Source organism: Phascolarctos cinereus, unplaced genomic scaffold (genome assembly GCF_003287225.1).
Source record: "Phascolarctos cinereus isolate Bilbo 61053 unplaced genomic scaffold, phaCin_HiC Scaffold_3;HRSCAF=262, whole genome shotgun sequence".
Classification (NCBI taxonomy): Eukaryota; Metazoa; Chordata; class Mammalia; order Diprotodontia; family Phascolarctidae; genus Phascolarctos; species Phascolarctos cinereus.
In genome coordinates, this window is record NW_027555736.1 from 107,810,893 (window position 1) to 107,833,499 (window position 22,607).

General features: G+C 40.4%; 1 protein-coding gene across 2 annotated transcripts in view; it reads right to left on the reverse strand.

Moving 5' to 3' along the window:
• SUFU (SUFU negative regulator of hedgehog signaling) overlaps positions 1-22,607 on the reverse strand; it is a 133,799-nt gene that overhangs the window by 17,162 nt on the left and 94,030 nt on the right. For both annotated transcript variants that reach the window (XM_020967505.2, XM_020967501.2), the window contains exons 9-10: positions 3,659-3,793; positions 983-1,121 (exon numbers count right to left, since the gene is read on the reverse strand). In XM_020967505.2, coding sequence (XP_020823164.1) covers positions 983-1,121; positions 3,659-3,793 — 274 coding nt within the window. The remainder of the gene's footprint in view (positions 1-982; positions 1,122-3,658; positions 3,794-22,607) is intronic.

A 22,607-nucleotide genomic window follows, 5' to 3' on the forward strand; every position in this document is an offset into this window, starting at 1 on the left:
ATAACAACAACCACTATAGTTGACATATATGCACAGTGCTTCAGTTTACAAAGTTCCAGGTAGGATATATGATTTTCTTTCTCTATTGGTAGAGAGGTATGACTCCCTGCTGCACCCCCTCCTGCCCTCCCCAACCATTTTCCAGTGGCTCTGGAAGTATGGCAGACCAAAATGACAATAAGCTAAAGACAGAAGAGAGGATTTAAAAGGTGGGAAGGGAAGGGAAAGTGTGGCATGTAGGATGAAAGACCCAACAGCCTCTTACTCCCTACCTAAAAGCCAATTCTGAAGCTGCTTGGAGCTCTGTACCCCCTAAAAAAAAAGAGTATATAAAGACATGGGAGCTGCCAAAACATCAAGCAGATTCCTTCTTTGTATGTCTAGGCCCAGACCTAGCCACAAGTGGTGCTGGAGAAAGATGGCTAAATTAGGTGCTACCCATGCCACAGAACCTGGCTCTGTCCGGTCCATGCTTGTGGCTTCAGATAAATGTCCAGAGGGATTCCTGCATATGTGGGACACAAGTGATTTGTATACTAACTGAATGATGGTTCCCACATTCACTTATTTCCCCCAGCACTCCTAAAGCACAGAAAGTTCTGCTTCCCCAGATTTAAAGTGGAAGTTCAAATCTGTGAGGCTTTTGTGGAAACAACGCGAAAAAAGCTAGAGGGGCTTGGACAGAGAAGCACAACTGGCTGATCAGAAGCCTAGCTGGTATCTGCAACACGTTTGTTCTCTAGAATAATTTTTGCTTGGTGCTGGTGGTGTGAGGACCATGCTCTGGTTCTCCACCAGGCTTTCTTGAAGTCACCCTCAAATAACACCTACTGTCCCAGGACATCCTGTGAGAGAGTATGCCCACTTACTGCTTAAGAAAAACAACTTGCCACTAGATCCTCTGAAACAGAGCCAGATGAGGAGAGGAGGGCCTTGGGCATTGGAAAGGAGGAGGGGAGAGAAGAAAAAAAGGCCTTCTCACTTGTAACCAGGGTCCATGGGCTGCATATGGATGCTCTTCGGTGGCAAACGCGCCTTCCACTCCCGTCGATACAAATGTGATGGCTGTATCCCCTGTAATACTCTTATATGTAAAGTGCCGTCCATGTAACAGTCTGCCCCTGTGAGGGACAAAAACGGAGAAAGTGAGGAGCATGGCTCCGGAAGAACAAGTCCTAAGATGGATGAATGGCATTGTCTCTGAGCGCCTATCAGGTATTGTATTCTTGCCAAAACATCCCCCCTAAATGGTTAGGAAGGAAGTGGAGACAAAATGTTTCTCCTCCACTTTCAGAGGCAGGAACTAAAGTAAATTTTCTGCCAGAGCCTTTAAAGATACGCTCTTTTTTGGGTACTTCTCTCAGAACCATTCTTTTAAGTGGTTCTGAGCCCTCAGAGGCACAGACTGTCAGAGATGGGAGGGCTAGCAAATACTCTAATCCAATCCCTTCTTTTTAAGACAAAAGCTGAAGCACAAAGAAGCAATAGGACTTTCCCAAAGTCACTCTATGAGAGGGCAAGAAGGAAAAAATTAGACCCAGGAGCCTATGCTGGGAGTCTAATCTGTTAGGCCTTGGTTGTTTTTGTTGTTGTTTCATTTCAGTCATGTCTGACTCTTCATGATCCTATCTGGGGTCTTCTTGGCAGAGATACTGGAGTGATTTGTCATTTCCTTCTCCAGCTCATTTTACAGATGAGGAAACTGAGGCAAACAGGGTTAAGTGACTTGCCCATACAGCTAGTGTCTGAAGCTGGATTTGAACTCAGGTCTTCCTGACTCCAGGCCCAGCACTCTATCCTGGGCTCCACTTGTTAGGCTTTTACCGCTATACAAATCTTGCTTCTGAGCCTGTATCAGATGCACCTGCCTCCCAATGTTGTCACTAAAAAATCTTTGCTACCACATCTGGCCTGGCATCTGAATAACCAACCCAAGGAGTTCAAACAGGGCACTGAGAATAAGAGACTCTCAGTAAACATTTGTTGAATAAAAGCATGAATGAGTTTATGTTGGTTAAATGTTAAGTTATTCCCAATCCATACCCTTGAAAATTGACAGGGTGAAAATGAGAGTAAAATACTAGAATAAATACCACTATTTGAAAAAGAAGTGAACTTCTGCTCTTTCTTTCATCACACTACTCCGAATTAACCCATCCCCAAACCAAATGTCCCAAGCCAAGCCCAAACACAAGCGGCCTCAAAGGAAGTAGTCTTTCCTAGGCTTGGGCCCTCAATTTGTACAGGCCTACTCCCTCAAACCCTTACTAGTTCTCATCCAAGCTCCTATTTACTGTGATGTACAAGGCCTCTAACTTACAGAGTATGATGGAAATTCCAAATTTAAAAAGTTTCTGCCCCAGACCTTTTCCACTAACCAGTACCCAACAACTAGAGTGCCTGAGCAGGGAAGGGAGAGGAGAGGTAAGAAATGTATCCCTCTTCTTCTGGATCACTATTTCCTGAGTCAGGGAGTTATTCTTATTAATTTTTATGACATCAAACCCAGGGCTGAACTCCAAAGGGCTGTGGAGAAGCCCAGCTGCATCTGATTCTGTCTTATACATTGTCCACGGGACTGTGAGTTGAGTTCCAACCATAGAATTTGTCTTTCTGGCATTGATGTAAGTGGCAGAAGGGACACAGCTGGATTTCTTGGTCCCAGATGGAGCCTCTAGGCTAGCACTGTGTTTGGAGTTTAAACTGGTCATTCTGGATTAGAAGGTCAACAAGAATAAGGGATACCAATCTTCCAGAATGCCTTGTCCCATAACAGACTAGTGCTGAAAAGACTGTTATTCTCCCAGGGTGAGGACTTCACAAAACTGATCTCTGGAGAAATGGTAGGCTTTCTTGGCCAGACAGCCAGTCACCTCTAAGAAGACTGGGCTGATCAACAATTTTCCTGGTCAATTGTTTTATCTTGGAGAAGGTGGAGTCACCACATGGACTGAGGGGTCACTCATGTCTTAGCTTTTAGAGTGCATGAAATGACTAATACAGGTGATAGGTTGAAGGCAACAGAAGTGGAAATGCTAAGGAAATGGAAAAATGGTACCCCCTCTGTCTATTCTGTCTTCCCCCCCCACCCAAGATGCAAGGACGATCATGGTTGACATGGGCTGACAGAAAATGAAAAAGAGAAGCTCCTTCTTGGTAACATGCCCTGAACCAGTTAGTCCCTCCTGCTGCAAATTTAACGTCTTCCCATATATACAAACTAGAGCCTTAAGGCACAATGGTATGAGAGTTTGGAAGAATGGAGTTCCCAATCTAGCATCATGCTGTGTGTGAGAATTCCTAAGACATGACCCAGTGCAACCAGTTCTAGGTTCTGAAGACCACACGTTGTCTTCACACAGACATTAACTGAAGCTTCAAAAGAAGTCCTCCACTCCCTATCCCTGAAACTCAGGCTCTGCCCAGCCCTGTGGGCAAGAGGCAACCTCACTGGGAGAAATGTATGTGCCAAAGGCTGATGGTTTCTTGAGTGTTCTGGATCGCATTTCAGATTGCAGCAGGCTGTGGTGGTTTGGGAAAGGATGGAGAAAGGAGGTGTCCTGTGAATGGAAGAGTGCCACCTGGAGACCAAATTGGGGCACTGCAAACCTCACAGGAAGGCAGACAGGAACAGGTCTGATCTGTGCCTCTTGCTCACCTCAGACAAAGTGGAATAAGTGCTCCAGACTCCTGGTTGAATTTCAGATGTACACTTTCAAGCTGTCGTGTGCGAATTAACTCATGGGGGATAATAGCTGCTGAGCTCTCGCTTTCTAAACTGTCCTTGCGACTCCTATGAAACAAACACAAATTCAGCACAGATTAACACTAGCAATTTCAGTACTTTATAGAGAAAGGAGGGACAGGCAAGGTTGCTTCATACTGGATGTAATCAAATATAACCCAACAGTAGGGTATAATGGGGCCTCCCTGGGGTAGAAAAACGAACAATCTGGCAGGTTGTCACCACAAATTTGGACTTGGTTTCAGATTGTGCCAAAGTGGCTAGTGTTCTCCTCTAAATCCCAACAAAAGCTTTCAAGAACCCCAGACTTCCATTTCACCAAGGTCGGGATGGGAGTGTATTGTAAGACTAAATTCTAAGAACTTCCTTCCAGTTGACCCCTAAGTGTCAGGGACGTGTGATTTGGCTTTGAGTACACAAATTCTCCCTGCTTGTGCTCCCCAACCCCCAATGGGCAGGGAGCTACAGCAACATAAACATCCCTTAACTGGCCAGGAAATGATACAATCCTCACTGTGGGGGAGGAAATGGGGCTCTCTTCAGAGAACAAGTAAGGATGAGAGGCCTCTGGCTAGACAGAACAATTTTGGGGGTCAACTGCAAAATAGCAAAACTGAGACTTCTCCATTAGCCCCATTTCACCACCCAATACCAGATGTCCTCCCAAAGATAGTCCAGCTTTCACAGGGCGTGGGGTGCTTGGTCTGAGGATTCTTCTCTTCTTGATCCCTGCTGAAAGTCAGAGGTGGATGCTACTATCCCAATTCCCAACCCTGTGCTCCCCACAGCTGGGTTACTGGGTACATTTGCAAAGTAACGTTTACTCTTTCAAATTCAGCTGCTCTGACAACCTTTCAAAAGCACTTAATCAGAACTGTTGGTTACCCACTGACACCATTCAAAAGACCGGATTCTGGTTTTGGACTGTGAACTTCAAAACAATTACCCAAGTGTCTATCAAAATGCTGGGTGAAAAGCTCAATTTATTTATCATACCAGCTTCAAGAGCCACCCAGAATCTTGGGACTTGCCAGCCATGGAAAAGCAGACCAAATATCCCTATGTGTGACCACAGCGGTTAAAGTGCTGAAGGGGGGGGGGGGAATCATCAAAAGCTTCTTGGCTTTTCTGCAGGAGCAATGGCTGAAGTAAGCCATGTTGGTAAGGGAATAGGCCTGGGAAGAAGGACAGGAAGTCAGAAAGTGTAAGGATAGAAGATGACACTAAATTTCAAAGAATTTACCACTGGCAAAGTGAGGTGGTTTACTCTGCTACATAAATAATATGATGTTCAATCTCTCTGGTCAGTCTCAATACTATGATTTGGCTTGTCGTTGACAAACTAGTCTGAAGCAGCCTTTTCCATAATTACCCTCCCCACCTCTTTCTTTTCAGTATATACTCTGACCAGATCATTAAAATAGCTCAGCAATAGAGCCAAGACACTCACAGAATATCAAAGCTGGAAGGCCTCTCAGAGATTATAGATGAGGAAAGTGAAGCCCAGAGAAGGAAAATGACTTGCTCTAGGTCTCACAGAGAATTAGTTACAAAGACAGGTCTTGAGCCCAGGCCCAGTATTCTTTGTACTACAGTACTGTTACTACTAACTCTAAGTTTGATGGCATCCTGATTCTGCCCAACCTGATTGCAGAGAGCTCCATTTGTAACTGGAGAAACATCAAAGCTGCCTTCAGTTCAAGAAGTATAACAGTAACCCATGAAAACTACAGGATGTCTCAAGATGAAGGGCTTTAGGCGTGGCCTCCTCTGAGACCAAAAGCATTCTGGGCTGGGTCCCACTAAGACCCTGGTCTTCTGTTTCTTATTATTAGAGCTTGGGCTTGGGATCATGGAACTCCATGAATGTAGAATCCCTCACTCCAAGAATTCACTATCTTCTAGCACAAATGAGAATGCAGATTAATAGTCACAGGGAGGTGGGGGTGACAGAAGAATCAACGACATACAAGGCTGCATCTAGAAATCTCAAGATGGAGGGGAGAAAATTGTTGAAAAGTCAGCTAAAGTCACCTTGGTAACTGCTACAACATACTCCCCCAGAACAAGGACATCAAACCCAACTACAAACAGCTTTAAAGAAATGAAAAAGAACTTAATCATCGGAGGAATTAATGTGACAAGTGCCCACATTTACACCTCCCACCAACCTTCAATCATTTGAAAATGCACTTTTATCTTTCACGTAAAAAAAATTTTTTTTTAAATCACAAAATGCTAGCTCTGCAGTCCTGGAGTCTGGGTATTTCCGGTGCACTACATCAGTGGAAATGTGGCCACTCTGCACGAAGAAGCTCAGCATTTCGTTGATTTGTTTTTTCTGGACATCAATGCAGAAGCATGAATTATTTGTGTGGGTGGGACAACATATTAAATCTGTAGCCAACACAGGTTTGCAATGTTTTGCATGGTTGTCAGCTCTGAATTATAAAAAAATCAGTAGTAGGCTACCCAGCATGGCCTAATTATTCAGTCACGTTGTTTTTTTCCCCTGGGCTGTTGGTGGTGGGGAAAGCAGAGGGCTGGGGAGGTGAGAGGTATCTCTAATGAAGTATATCAGAAAGATATATCCCTTGGAAAACACGAGGGACAAGGTAGGCCCTAGTGTCCCCAAGGTCAATTATTGTTCTAGGACCTAGTCCAGGGCTGCTGGGGCTTGGTATTCTTTTGAAAGCTTTTCTTCTTCATTGAAATAGAGGGACTGGTGATCACAAAGGTGATTGGTGATCACAACGAGGATGAAGAAGTTTATTCCTCGTGATGGAGCAGATCATTGCTGAATTAAGGCCAAGATTCAATTAAACAAACATTTATTAAGTAGCTATTAGGTCTAAGGCACAATGCTAGGTGCTGAAGCTATAAAGACAAAAAAAAATAGTCCTGGTCCCCTGAAGTTTACATTTTGGTGGGAAATACTGCATGTTTACACATTATTAATACAAGATAATTTGAAGAGGGAGAGGGAGGATCAGGAAAAGTTTTGCATAGGATATGGCAGCTGAGCTAAAAGGTAAGATTCTTCTAAGAGGTAGAGGAGAAGATAGATTGCATTTCAAGGATGAGCAATAGCTCCTGCAAAGGCATGGAAGGAGGTGATGGAATGAAGAGCTGAAGGAACAGCATTAGGGAACAGAGTGCAGAAAGTGGAGTAGTAAAATAAACCTGAAAATACAGGCTGGTGTCAAATGATAGAGAGCTTTCAACGACAGGCTGAGGAGTGTGTATTTTATCTTAAGAGGCAAAAGAGGGCCACTGAACATTTTTGAACAAGGGAGCAAATTTATACCTTAAGACTGGAAGATTCAGCAGGGAGAAGAGAAACTGGAGTCAGAGACAACAATTAAAAGTTTGCAATAGTTGAATGAGAAATGATAAAGGTCTGAACAAGGATAGTGGCCATGTGTGTAGAGAGAAGGGAACAAATGTTGTGGACACAGAATTTATAAGATCTATTAACCAACTGGATATAGAGCTTGTGGGAGCCAGAAAAGTGGAAGGCAGCTCCAAGTTTGCACAGCTGGGTCAATGGCGGCATCCTCAATGAGAATAAGTAAGTTTGAAAGTACAGCAAGTTTAAGGGAGGAGAAATAAGTTCTGTTTTTTTTAAACATACTGAATTTGAGATGCTGTGGGGCATCAAAGTGGAGATATCAATAGCATATGGAACTGGAGTAAAGGACAGACATTAAATTGGGGGTTCAGCTATTTGACTAGTTTTGAATACTATCATCTAGCCTACATAATTTTATTTTATCCATGACTGCATAAGAAAAGCAAACGCTTTGTTAAAATCCAGGTAAGCTGTATCTACAGCATTTCTCTGACCTACCAGTCTAATAATAACCCTGTCAAAAAGGGAAACGAGGTTAGTATATCATACTTTGTTTTATTTTTAATGAAGTTATAATGGCTTTTATGATCATTGTTTCCTTTTCAGGATGATGTTCAATGACCATTCCCTCTAATAACATATCCTAGAATTTTACCAGGAACTAACTAGTCAAGCTCATTGGCCTATAAGTCTATACAGACTCAATTCTCTTTCCTCTTTAGAAAATCAGGCCATTTACCCTCTGACCCCGTCATATCTCTCTTGTTTTTCATGACTTTCAAAGATTACTGACAATGGCTTAGGAATCACATCTGCCATTTTTTAGTATCCAACATGTAGTTCATATACAGAGAGGGATTTTCTCTGAATTCTCTCATTTTTGATTTCTTACTTTATAATAATACTCTATTCCATTTTGAATTATGTAAGAAAAATTACTAAAGTTTTAAATACTATTGGCCCAAGAGATCAAAGGTCCAACATATAACAAGATATTCATAGTAAAATGTTTGGTGGTAGCAAAGGTTTCCATACCCTAAGGTTGCAATCATTTCCACCCAAGTGACCAGTTACTCTTTGCTGTGAAGAATCAGATCCAAAATAGCCTTTTTTTTTTTTAGGCAACTGGGGTTAAGTGACTTGCCCAGGGTCACACAGCTCACAAGTGTCAAGTATTTGGTCTGAGGTCAGATTTGAACTCAGGTCCTCCTGACTTCAGGGCTGGTGCTCTATCCACTGTGCCACCTACCTGCCCTAGAATTCTTTTTTTTTTTAAATTATTAATCTGTTTTTAGTTTTCAAAATTCACTTTTATAAGATTTTGAGTTCTAAATTTTCCCCACTACTTACCCTCCCTAAGACGGCATGCAATCTGATACAGGCTGTACACATACAATCATATTGAACATATTTTTACATTAGTCATATTGTGAAAGAAGAATCAGAACAAAAGGAAAAAACCATAAGAAAGAAAAAGAGAAAATAGTATGCTTCAATCTGCATTCAGACTTCATTGTTCTTTCTCTGCATGTGGATTTCCCATCATGGGTCTTCTGGAATTGTCTTAGATCACTGTATTGCTGAGAAGAGCTAAGTCTATCAAAGTTGGTCATCACACAATGTTGCTGTCACTGTGTACAACATTCTCCTGGTTCCGCTCACTTCACTCAGCATCAGTTTATGTAAGTCTTTCCAGGTTTTTCCTGAAATCTGCCTGCTCATCATTTCTTATGGAACAACAGTATTCCATTCCATTCATATACCACAACTTGTTCAGCCATTCGTCAATTTTTGGGCATCCCCTCAATTTCCAATTTTTTGCCACCACAAAAAAAGCTCCTATAAATATTTTTGAACATGTGGGCCCTTTTCCCATTTTAATGAAACAGAAGTGTTCTTTGCTGGTTGCTGCACCTTTTGATGGATGACGTAATTCAGACAAGTCAAAAATTAGCTGATACACTTTAAGCAGAAAGAATATGCCAGCAGATGCTCAGGCAATTGAAATCCCTCATCACTATTACATCATGGGTCTGCTCCAGGCCTGAGATCTGTTTTCTGAACTCATTTTTACCGAAGGGGGAGAAGGAGCCTATAAACACCAACATAATTTGGTTTTGGCTCCTTTGAGTTTTATCCAAAAGCTTTCTACCATGCTTCCCCACACTGGTTCTTGGATTTCTTTATGGGCATGTGCCTTGTAAACATACATGGCTAAAGAAACTGTGGTATATGAATATAATAAAGCATGACTGCACCAGAAGAAATGACAAATAGGAAGAATACAGAGAACCATGGAAAGACATATCGACTGACACAGGATGAAGCAAACAGAACCAGAAAAACAAAATATATAATAGCTACAACAATATAAACACAAAAACAAAACAAAAAACCAATGAATGCTTTGTAATTATAATGATTAAGCATATCCTTGAGAAAATGCTGAGAAAATTCAACATTGCACCTGCCTCTTTGCAGGGACAGGGGATTATGGGTGTGGAATATTGCATGTGTTAAGACTTTTTTTTGGTTTGTTTTGCTGAATTGATTTTTTCCTATTTTAAAAAATCTCTTGTGACTTTCTGGATAGGGGAGGGAGAGAGGTTATATTCAGAAAGGAAGGCAATGTAAAAACAAGAGATAGAAATAATCACAATGTCACACCACTGCCATTCCCTGTGCCTGCCTCCCCTAACCTTTTTATTTCGAACAAGGTGCAACTTTCCAAAGCCATATTCTGGTCATAGGTACCATCCCACCAAAACTGAATGATAGACCTAAGGTCAACTTTGCCTCCTTGTGTTAGGATCTTTAGTTCACCTTGCTTGTTGTCTATAATTTGTGTACTTGTGTAACTATATCAAATATGGCAAGTTTTACTGTTGGTTTCTTTCTTGGACTGTGCTATAAACTTTGGAGTATCTGTGTAGCTGCTGTTACTGCTTTGCTCCCTTAGCTACTCTCTATAGTACTGAGCTTGGTGGATATACATGGGAAGTTTTCTTTTTTCCCATTTAAAGTTCTTTTGAAACTTGACTAGACATTTCATGCATTTTTAGGTATATTTCACCCCTGGCCAGGAGACTTTCAATCCTATATTTTAAGTCATGGTCTGGAAAACCAAATCCTATTCTCAGATGCCACCTTCTTTAAGAAATTTCATTGATCTGTTTTGTTGTGACATCATTTTTATTCCAGCTAGGCCTTCGTCCTCCCAGAGAGCTATTCCTTATTGCACAGAATAAATAAGGGAAGAAAGTTTGACAAAAATAACCAACATATGAAGAAAAAAAATTGTATGTATGTATATATAGATAGATAGAGGGCACAGGGTGAGTTGAAGATTAAGGGGTGATATCTGGAGAATAAAATTAAGGGATGAGAGAGGATGATACTCAGAGAAGAAAGGGAGAGGTAGAATGGGGTAAATTATCTCACAAAAAAAAAACCCAGAAAAGAAAAGTCTCTCACAGTGGAGGAGAAACAGAGGAAGGTGAGAGGGAATGAGGGAATCTTATTCTCATAGGATTTGGCTTAAGGAGGGAATAACATACACATTCAATTGGGTATGGAAATTTGTCTTACCCTACAGGAAAATAGGGAGAGAAGGGGACAAGAGAGCAGGGGGGTGACAGAGAGGAGGGCAGATTGGGAAAAGAGGGTAATCAGAAGCAAATACTTCTGAGGAGGGACAGGGTCAAAAGAAAGAACAGAATAAATGGGAGGGCAGGATAGGATTAAGGGAAATAGAGTTAGTTTTTCACAACATGTCTACTAAGGAAGTGTTTTGCATAACTGCACATGTACAACCTATATTGAGTTGCTTGCCTTTTCAATGAGGGTGGGTGGGGAGGGAGTAAGGGAGAAAATTTGGAACTCAAAGTTTTAAAAACACATGTTTTAAAAAAAATGTTTTCACATGCAACTGGGAAATAAGAAATACAGGAAATGGGGTATAGAAGTCTATCCTGCTCTACAGGAAAATAGAAGGGGAAGGGGATAAGAGAAGGGAGAGGGGAGAGACAGAAGAGAAGGCAGACCAGGGGAAGGGGTATTCAGAATGCATGCCATCTTGGGGTGGGGGGAGGGGTGAGAAATTTGGAACTCAAAAACTTGTGGAAGTGAATATTGAAAACTAAAAATAAATTTATACCAAAAAAAAATGATATTGCTGACTGGGGAAAAAAAATAACCAACATATTAAGTAAGTCCAATATTATACACACTGTTCCACACTGACAGTTCCCCACCTCTAGAAAGAGGTATGGTAGAGATTTTCATCTCATTTAGGGACAAATTCCATAACATAGCTTTAATTTTGCTGCTGATGCTGTAGTTCTTCTCATTTACATTTACATTTTTCTGGTCCTGCTTGCTTTCTGTCTCATATCAATCTTCCCATGCTATTCTTATTCTTCAGATTCATTGTTTCTTATAGCATGCTGATACTCTATTACATTTGTGTATCATAATTTATTTAGCCATTCCCTAACTGAAGGGTACCTACTCTGTTTCTGATTTTTTCTACTATAAAAAGTGTTTGTTACAATAAAAATTTTGACATAACCTCCTATTTTATTCTCCATACCCCTAGTATCTGCCAAAGAAGTAGCTCTTCTCTTTGTCAAGGCCTACTCTTGATCCTTTTCTTTCCCATCTTCTCCAAGAGATTGCATTTTCAATCATTCCCCACACCCCTCAAATCTTCAACCTCTCCTTATCAATTGGTTCCTTCCCTACTGCCTTCAAACAGACACAAGTCTTCTTCATCCTTAAAAAACCTTAATCCCCTCAAGTTATCATTCTATTATCTCTTCTCTTTCTCAGCCAAATTGTTTGAAAAAGTTGTTTACACTTCCTTCCTCTCTTCTCACTCATTCCTCAACACTTCATTCTGGCTTCTGCTCTCATCACTCCACTGAAACTGCTTTCTCCAAAGTTAACAATGATCTCTTAAAAATTATTTTTTTTATTCTGAACTTAAAAACAAAAAAAGGAGTATTTTCATGCATGTAGCCAAACACAAAGATCATCTATGAAAATGTAAATCTCCATTATACTGCTTGCTTTAAAAATTACAATAAATTCTATATATTACTGTCAATATTGTCCTGCTTGTCTGTGCCTTCCTTCTCAATTTCCTTCTACTTGTTTCTGTGCATTAAAAAAAAATGATGCAAGGGCCTTTTCTTTTTTCATCACTACTGTTCAATGTGTCACCCCATGATTCTTACCTCATTGAGAGTAATAAGGGAAAAAGTCCCTCATAACAAAAAATAATCAAGCTAAGTGAATCCTCTTCAAAACCCTCAGAAGAGAGCTAATCCAACCCAGGTCTTCCATTTTTCTTATTTAACTCCCTCAATACTCTTTATGAAGACACTATGGTCCTGAAGGGACATTTCCCCCCCCCCATTAGAAAGTAAATACTACATCATCATATGGTTCCTTCCAATGCTCAAATAAATTTGCCTTTTTTTGTTTCTCTTGAGCTTTGTATTTGTATTTCAAAGTTCCTATTTAGTTATGGTCTTTTCATTGGAAATGCTCCAAAGTCCAGTTTTCCATTAAAGGTCCATTGTTTCTCCTGTAGGGTTACACTCAATGATGCAAGATAAATTATTCTTAGTTGCAAGGCTATATATGCCTTTTGGAACAGTATATTTCAAGATCTGCTTCTCTGTTATAATAGAAGCTGCCAGGACTTGTACAGTCTTGACCTGGTACCTTTGTCCTTGAACTATGTCTTGGATTTTGACTATAACATTCCTGAAACTTTTTCTTCTTGGGTTTTTTTGAGGAGATGAGAAGTGGATTTATTTCTACTTTCATTCTGCCTTCCAGTTCTAAAAGATGTATATAGTTTTAATTTATAATTTCTTGAAATATAGTGACTAGAGGTTTTATTTTTTTTTAATCATAGCTTTCTGGGAGTCCAGTGATTCTTAAATTATCTCACCCTGACCTGTTTTCCAGGTCACTTGTTTTTTATATCAGATGTCTTACACTTTCTTCTATTTTTTCAATCTTTGATTTTGTTCTAATACTTTTTTCCATCTCATGGAGTCCCTGATTTACATTTGGTCTATTTTAGTTTTTAGGAAGTCCTTCATTTGGAAGAGGCTGACCCCTTTGTAAGCTATTAATTCTCCCTCCAATCATTTATTGCCTTGAGGGTCTTTATTGCAGGTTATCTCCTGCAATCCTGGTCAGCACTTTCTTTGATTTGCTCATCTATCCAGCTTTAATTTCTGAGTGTGGGCTTTGTGCCAGGGCCAGGCTATGTCCCATCCCTGATACACATCTGGGTGGAGTGGTCACTCCTGCTTGGTTTCTACCTGATCATTTGTGTCCTTGTGCTGACTTTGACCTTTTGAGGTTAACCACCCCCATCTTTGAGGTTGTAGTGCTAGAGCTCTGGGTGAGGGGCCAGGCCTGGGGCATCCAAATCCAAGTGCTGCTGTACTGCATGTTGTTTCCTGACACTTCCAAGCTCCCCTTAGGCATTTCTGCCCAGCTTATAGCTTCCGGGGGGGGGGGACGGGGACCTTCTTTTCTTCTCTGGACAATGCCAGGGCTCTCTCTAGCTGTGCCTGGTCTTCCCTGACTTGTCACTGGTTTTACTGGCAGCCCCCTTGGCTTCTAGATGAGATTTTGTGCAGTTCTGGTGTTAAAGAAGTCACTTACTGTAGTTTCTCATTGGATTTCTTGATCATTAGTGGGTCTATGAACTTCAGTTTTGCTAAGGTAGATATAAGGAAGCTGGTCAGTCTGCCTCCTGTTTAGGCAGTCCATCTTTGCTGGAAGTCCAGCCATCTCAACTGACAAATATGATGGTCTTATCTTACTACTAATCCTTCTTCATTGATCTGCTACATTTAACACTGTTGATCATGCTTGTTTAGTTTCAGCAACATTAATCTCTACAAGTTCCCTCCTACCTAAGAACCATTCCTTTCCAGTCTCTTTTGTTGGCTCATTATCTATATCATATGCCCTATCTCTGTCTGGACTGAGCCCCTTCTCTTCTCTCTCTGTGTACTCTCTTGGTAACCTCATCAGATTTCAGGGGCTTCACTATCACCCCTATGCAGATAACTTCCAGATCTATGCAACCAACCCCAGTTTCTCCTTTTTACTTCAATCTCACATCACCAGTTGCCTATTGGACATTTCAAACTGGATGACCTTTTTCTCTCTCTCTCTCTTTTTTTTTGGTAAAGGACCTCAGAGGCCATGTATTTAAGTTCTCTAAATTTATAGATAAGACAACAGGATCAAGGGGAAATAAGTGACTTCTCTGATGTCACACAAGTAGCAAGGGTCTCCAGACTTCTTCTACTATACCTAACTGTAACAGTTTCTCCAGATAAACATATGCTCCTGCTGCCATACATTGTTGTAGTCAACACTGCCAATAGGAATACGGAGGGTAGAAAAATTCCCTCTTCCTTTAGTTCATTCTGAGATTTAGTATTGACCATGCATTTTGCATTAGGCCACAACTGCCAATCTTTCCTTCTGTCTTCTGAAGATTCCTTTTAAAGTCTAAGGTGGTAGACAATTTATATGGGCATCCAAATGAATCTATTTAAACAATTTCTCTTATTTGTCTTCCCATCTTTGGGCTGCAAGCTCTGAAAGCAGCTGCTGCCTCTGCCACTGCTGATTCGGTGGCTCCCAAGCTCTGCTGCTGGTTTGCTGGTGCCCAGTCTGCACTTGCATGGCCTGGACTGGACTGTATTCCTTTCTCACCCGGGTGCAGCAGACCTTTCCTGCCTACTTTCCAAGTTGTCTTGGGCTGGAAATTTGTTTCACTCTGTCTTTTTGTGGGTTCTGCTGCTCTAGAATTTGTTTAAAAAGGTATTTGGAGAGGTTTGGGGGAGAGCTCAGGCGAGTCCCTGCCTTTTACTACGGCATCTTGGCTCTGCCTCTGGATGTCCTTTTTCAAACTCAACACGTCTTAAATAGAACTTATTATCTTTCCTCCTGAGCCCCTCCTTTTTACAAACTTCTCTATTTCTCTCAAAGGCTTAGCATTAGACTAGACTACTCACTTTTCCTCACCTCACATATTTAATCAATTGGCAAACCTTGCTATTTCTACCTTTTTCTACTGCCTAGTGGTGGATAATTTCTGGGTCAAAAATTATGGGCAGCTTAATCACTTTCTCATCATAATTCCAAAATGCTTTCCTGAATGGTTGGGCCAACTCATAGTGCCACCAACAGTATATTAAGTGTTTCTGTCTTTCCACTACCCCCCTACAACACTGACTATTCCCATCTGTTGTCATCTTTGCCAATTTTCTAGGAAATACCATCTTCTTAACCAGCTGTTCACTTCCAAATCTGCCTCTTTTTTGTTAAGCCCTTGCCATCAACTGATAACACTGATGAAACCACCACCTGTGCCCTAAAGTCTTTGGTTCCCTGCCCAAAATGTTATAAGCTTTAGCAGTGCTTTATAGATTTCTTCACTTTCTTTACACTAAAATGCTTTTATATCAAAGAAATGCAACACTGTAGAATAATAGAGCTAGGAAGAGTCCTTAGAAATCAGCTATCTAGGAGCTAGCTAGGTGGTGCAGTGGATAAAGCACTGGCCCTGGAGTCAAGATGACCTAAGTTCAAATATGATCTCAGACCAGACACTTGACAGTTACTAGCTATGTGATCCTAGGCAAGTCACTTAACCCCAATTACCTTGCAAAAAAAAAAAAAAGAAAAAAGTAAAAAAAGAAAAAGCTATCTAATCAATCTCATTTTAAAGCTAAAGAAACAGGTCCATAGATGGGAAAAGACTTGCCCAAGCAGGATTGAACCTGCAGGTTAAGGCCAAGGTCTGTGGTTTGTTCCTTTGTGCCCCCATAAATCACCAGAAATAGGTAGTAGTCATTTGGGAAGTTCTCTGTCACATCCTGGATACATACCCTGAGAAGACAGCAGACCTCTCTCTTTTTGTCATCCAGCTGATAGATACCAGCCTCAGTACCCTTCATTGAAGAGTTGTCAAACACTATCTATTTTCTTTGACCCTGACTGATGACTCTCCTGTGCCAGCACCTGTAGATCCATAACAGCATTTCTTAGAAGACAAGCATCTTCTTCCTCTTCCTCCTTTCTCCAGCTCCCTCTTCTTAGGGAAAAGCTCATATCTGTTTAGTGATCCTTTTTCTTCTCTTTCTCCTCTGTGTCACATTTCCACCTTCTAACTTCTGGTCAGTGTTCAGTATTCTCTGCCTCCTCAGTTTTTTCACTTTTGTTTTAATATTAAAGTCCTTGCAGTTTTTTCTTTAAAGTAACACTTCATTCTTCCTGATAACCTGGAGAGCGGTTCTATTTTACCTATTTACCTTTTAATCTAAGGGAGAAAACAGTCTACATTTTAAGCATATATAAATCACTTTGTGATGGCAGAAATGTAAACATCACACCTCTATTCAGAACCCTGCAAAATTTCTCTTGCTCCTTCCCATACTTCCTGGAAGTGAGATCCTCAGCCTTTCTTGCTCTTGTTAGTAACTCTCCTACAGAACCATTGTGGTAAATAGCTTGTGGTGGTCTTCAGTTCTAGAATTGTGATCTTCCTTCTCATCACAGTTAGCACCTTGACACCAAACTTCCTCTTTCTTGTGTTACTAAACTAAACTCTTACCTTGTTTCACAATCTTATCTTACTTATTTTCTTCTTACTAATTACCTCTTCCCCTTCCAATTAGAGTCATTCTCTTGCTTCTCCTTTTAACCCAGAGTCCTTCCCCTTCTCTTTCTCCTCCTTGCATCCTTTTGCTTAAATCTTCCTTAATCAACCACAGTAAGCATTTACTAAGTTTACTTAATATAATGCTACTTATGTACCAGGCACTGCGCAAGGTGCCTGAGATACAAAGACAAAAAAAAATCCCTTATAACCTTAAAGGAGGTTATATCCCATTGCATTAAACCTTTCTCCTTCAGGCTTATCTTTTCCCTTGAGTTCTAGCTCTTTCTCCTTGATTCTTTCCCCCTACTTTACCCTCTAGCCCTTCTTCAACTTCTTAGGGCCTCTTAAATTTTCCCTCTACAAATCTAATCTCTGGACTTCCTTATAATTCCCTCTCTTCCACTTACCATTTCCTGTACGAGTAATGTCTCACTCACCATTATCACTGACACAAATCATCCACTATGCAAGCATCTTAAAGTGGTGCTGGGTCAGGCACTGCAGGGGGAACTATATGGATACACATTCAAACAAGCTTTAGTGTTTAGCGAATTACCAAAGAGCAACACAAGCCCACATTCAGATCATATTAACGGCAAAAGATCAAAGAGACGACACCAGTAACCACCAGATAAAAAGGGGGGGGGCCTGAGAAATTTTATGGTTAAATAGAATGGTACTGGAGCAAAAGAAGAATAAATAAAATTCAGATGGTCAAGTTACCCCCTAATTAACTGTTGATTGCTTTAGCCAGCAGAGACCTAAATCTAAGGGTTCTCTCCCTTCATCTGTAGCTCACTCTTTTGACTCAGACTTGGAAACTAAGATCCTTTCTTTCCTTTATGAGTTCTATCTACAATTTTCCTTTTCTGAGACCTTGGGTCATCTCCATTCTCCAACTCCCCAATAAAGCCTTCCTTTTTTTTCTCCTTAAAGGAGGGCTTTACCGCTGAAGTGTTGGGTAACCCTAACAATGGATCATATTTAAAAAAAATACTCTCACCATTCAATGCCAACAAGGGGGGAATGGCATTTGGATGGAGCTCAAAGTTGCTGAATACATAAGTTGAGAGTTAAGGTGTCTGTAACTGCCCTTATTTAAATTCCTTTTGAATATATCGAATTGAGCTCTGTTGTATGGAAATGGTGTTAAAATGGAAACTTTAGCTTATCTAAGCCATGTTTGTTGTGAATTCCTTGCCCTCCTATTTTCAAATGTATACTATTTTGGCAAAGTTGTTCAAAGGTACTTCGTACATAGAATTGTTATAACAAAAAGACAAAAGCTAAGCAAAATGAGCATGGAGGATATCTTCAGTCTCGAAAACATGGCACGGAGAGTCCATTCCCAGCATCTTTCTCTCTTGCCTCAGTCCTATCTATGTAATCTTTCTAGGAAAACTAAAAGAAAGGCAGCTGCCTCCTTTTGAAACATCTGTCTCCAGTGAAAACAATGATGTTTCTCTAGGGTGAGGTAAAGCTGCCATGACCAGTCCTTAAACCGTGGTCTTAGGGCAGACACATACAACTCTACAAATCATGAATCTTAATTACTGTCTTTCATGACAACAATATCAATCAACAAGAATTTATTAACACTAGATACTGTACTATACTGAGGATATAAAGAAAAAAGCAAAACTAGTTCCTGCCCTCAAGAAGCTTACATCTAATGGGTTAGACAATATATACATAAATTGGTACATACAAGATCAATACACTGAATGTAGCCTTAGGGGGGAAGGCACTAGCAGCTTGGTGGGGGGGGCCTGCAAGGACCTCCTGAAGGACAGGAAGCTTAATTTTCAACACATGACTATAGTTTCCCCAAAGTACAAATACAACTCCCTTCACTTTGAAACAATGAAAAGTTGTGAGTAAACCAAACATTTTCCTCTCTCAAATCTCAGGCTCCTTATAGACTCATCTTAGGGTATAAAAAGAATGATGTGCTCCTGGGCAAGGCCATCAATTATGAAACGCCTGGGCTTCAAAATACTTGATTCATAAAAACTCTAGAGAAGTAGGAAGGAAAATACAAAAGGACAGACTATGGAGAAGTAGGGAAAGTTTTCTCTATAAACTTCAATTTCCTGGGCCATTTGGGTAAAACATGTACTTGAGAAATTCTTGAACAATCTAAACAGAGGAGAGAAAAATTCAGCTCAAAATGATGGTTGTACTTTTCAGTGTGAAGTCCATAGCTCACAATTTTATAGCACTTTAGGAATGACTTTTATTCCCATTTTATCAATGAACAAACTGAAACTCAGAGAAAACATACCTTGTTTCAAGGTCATAGAGCCAGTAAGTATGAGAGGCAGAATTTGAACCCAGCTCTTTCCTAACTTCAAGAGGGAGGTTCTTTTATAGTGGAAAGAACATTAGACTTGGAGCAAATAAGGAGATCTGGGTTCTAATGTCAGTTCTGTGTTCCCTTCCCAGAACAGGAACCAGTCTTAGTATGCACAGTTATTTTTCTTCAGGACCTTTCTGGTTTCCTAGCCATAAAATGGGGATTAATGAGTAGGAAAAAAAATGGGGACAATGTTTGTCACTTGAACTAAAGTAGATAAAGAGAGTATTTTGTGCATGTTATATGCATGGGAGGAGTGTTTTTAAAGGATCAAGAAAGAGTGTTCTGAATTCCTCATAGGAAGTTAAAGGACAATAAGTAAATTGAAAGATAAACAGGAGACCCAGGTTCTAGTTCTTGCTTTGCTAGCGTATGGACCTTGTTAAGTTTATTTTATCCCTCTGGGCTTGTTTCAGGTTGCTCATTTGTAAAAGGAAAGGGATTAGATTAGATCAGATGCACTAAATTCAAACAAAAATGGCCCTATTGGCCAAGCTCTGACATAGAAAACCACAAATTCACATTGTCCATGTTGTGTTGCATTTTATTAGACATTTACTTCTGCTGCAGGCCTCTACTTTTATACCTCTAGATAGATGATTTCTAAGAATCGTTTCCACATCTAACAGACTATGATTCTGCTTTACAAGTTACCTTATATTCAGATTTTTCACTAGTATCTGAGAAGCTTTTACATACTTTTCCTCTATCCCTGCCCAACCACATATGCATGTGTCTGGGTGCATGCACGTGCACACAAACGCAAACACACACACACACACACACACACACACACACACACACACACACACACACACACACACACACACTGCAGTCAGCCCATCATGTGGGCCCACTTCAACAGGAAGAAGAATCAACAGATGGATTTGGTCCTGGTTAGTGAGTCACCTGTAGAGTCAGGACAAAATCTCCAAAGCCAGACAAGTTACTAACTCTTACAACTATACTGTGGTAGGAATTCAAACTTCTCTGTTATCAGAAACAATGAGCCTGATAACTATCATTTTCCCAGATTATCCTGGAGAAAACTGGAACAGAAAAGCTAAGGGCTGGAATCCATTAGAACATTTCTGACCAAAAAATAATGAAAATTTAAAAACTTAATGACTTCAAATAGCAAGTATGTCTGGTCATTTATGCCCCAGTCATGTGGGAACATTTAAGAGTAACAGTTTTTAATGTGCTACTGTCCTCAGCTCAGTGAGGAATTTGTTTTTCATGGTTCCCTGGCGGCCGTAAGCAGACTCACCAGGGGGAGGTGCCAGAATATGGTTTTCTCAGCAGATCATTTCAGGAAAAGCCAAATACATAGTGGAATGTAGGAGTTGTGAAACATTAGAATGGGCCATGGAGGGGGCTGGTGACTATTCTTTCCTGAAGGGAGTGGGAGAAGAGCAGGCATGAACCAAGAACGGGAGAGGTAGAGGCCCAGGTTATTCAGAGGGGAAGAGATTCATGGGAAGCAAGAAATAAGACATACAAGGAAAAGTGCCAGGTCTCAAAGTGACAATATTAGAGATAAGCATTTTTTGGTTTTATTTTGTTTATTTGTTAACATAACTAAAATAAGTCCTACTTTGAAAAAGCCATTTTAATATAGTAGCTATAATCCCAAACCTAACACCCCAAAAGTTAAAGCCCAAGATAACAAGGTAATCAAATAATATATGTTCAAACTGTATCTCTAATTACATGATTATAAACAAGTTCTACTGGTTTGTTATAAATTGCTATTTTTACACACATAGGGTGTCCCATCAGTGGAGTGCAGTCTTAAGCTTTAGTAACTTAAGTCATGTTTTAACCTTTAGGAGCTCAAAATTGCACAAAGACTTTTGGGATACCCTATGTTATGTCTATCAATCAACTCATAATCATGACTTTATGAATCCCTGGAGCATCCCCACGAGTGGAGCAAATAAGGTCATATCTGCTTTATAGGTTATGACTTAAACATGAGCAGAGTGATAGCTCACTTTTATCCAAATAACTGAGATAGCTGTTGATGACCCATTTCTAATTTGTTGTTTTAACCACTTTGCTGCCTCCCAGACTCTAGCTTCTCTTCAGTACACTTTCAGGAAAGAAAAAGACCTGCTCAGAACCCCAAAGGTATATGTTACTACTACACAGCACTGAAAGCCTGACCAAGTGAAAATCAAACACATAGACCAAATAACTCACACACTGATTGCTACTACCATGGGGGAGATGCAACAAACTCGTGCTAGCACATTTATGGACGGTTTCTTTAATTGTAATCAACTTGGTTTATCAGAAACGAGGTCAAGTCCCAGAGTGGGCAGCATGGACATTAAGAACCTGCTTACTAATCTGAACTGACTACATCTCCATCAGTCTTCAAGATAGCAGGAGTTCAACCCTGGGGAGGGTGAGCAAAGTATCCAACGATATTCTCATGTAAAAAAGAAACCATTTTGCACCGACTTTTTAACATACTGGTTTCTGCTGTATCTGTAATAATGCAGCCTGAAGAATTGAACACTAACTAGGAAACATTTCCTGGTTCCTTGGGTATGCATGTTTCAGACTCAAAGAAGGCCCATCACTATGGGTAAGCAGTTCTGACCTACTCCCTACTCACTTCTCTGGTCTATAAATCTCCTTGCTGCCAGGAGTCTCTCTGCAGCCAGCCTGCAAGGGGAAAGCCATAAACACTCCAGTGAGCCTTAGATTCAGGGTGCAAATGTTGAATAAACCCTAAAAGCTTTCCAATCTTGAAAAGTGACAACTCAGTGCAGTGTATATCCAAGTCCGATCTGGGAACTTGTATCTCTCAAATGTTCCTACTAAAATACTTCATAAATACAGCTGGGCAAAATATCATAGCATAGGGGGATATGCACACACAGATAGAGTGTGGGACTGACTAAGTATTAGATAAGGAGTCAAGAGACCTGGGTTCTATTTCTGGCGATGCTATTAACAAGCTATGTGATCTTGGAGGGCAAGTCACTTAACTGTTCAGCCTCTGTTTTCTCATCTGTAAAATGAGGGGGCAGATAATTCCCAAGGTGCCTTTCAGCTCTAAAATGCTATTCCATTCTATGGTCTACATTCTCAGAGGCTCAAGGATTTCCAGAAAAGAAAAGGAAACTCTGTGCTGCTACATTCTAGTTAAATGTGAATTGCTGTGAACTTTAACTTGGTCAACAATTATTTCTTTTTTTAACATTCATTTTTTAAAATTTTGACTTCTAAATTCTCTCCCTCGTGTCCCTCACCACCCATTAAGAAGACAATATGTGAAGTCATGCAAAACATATACAATTACTTCTCAATACTCTATTAGAACCAATGGAATAATGCTACACGGCTTTTTGAAGCCATTAGAAAATCTCACCATGACTTATGCCACCAGATGATGTGTTCTCATTAGACCAATGAAAGTATCTGAGAAATT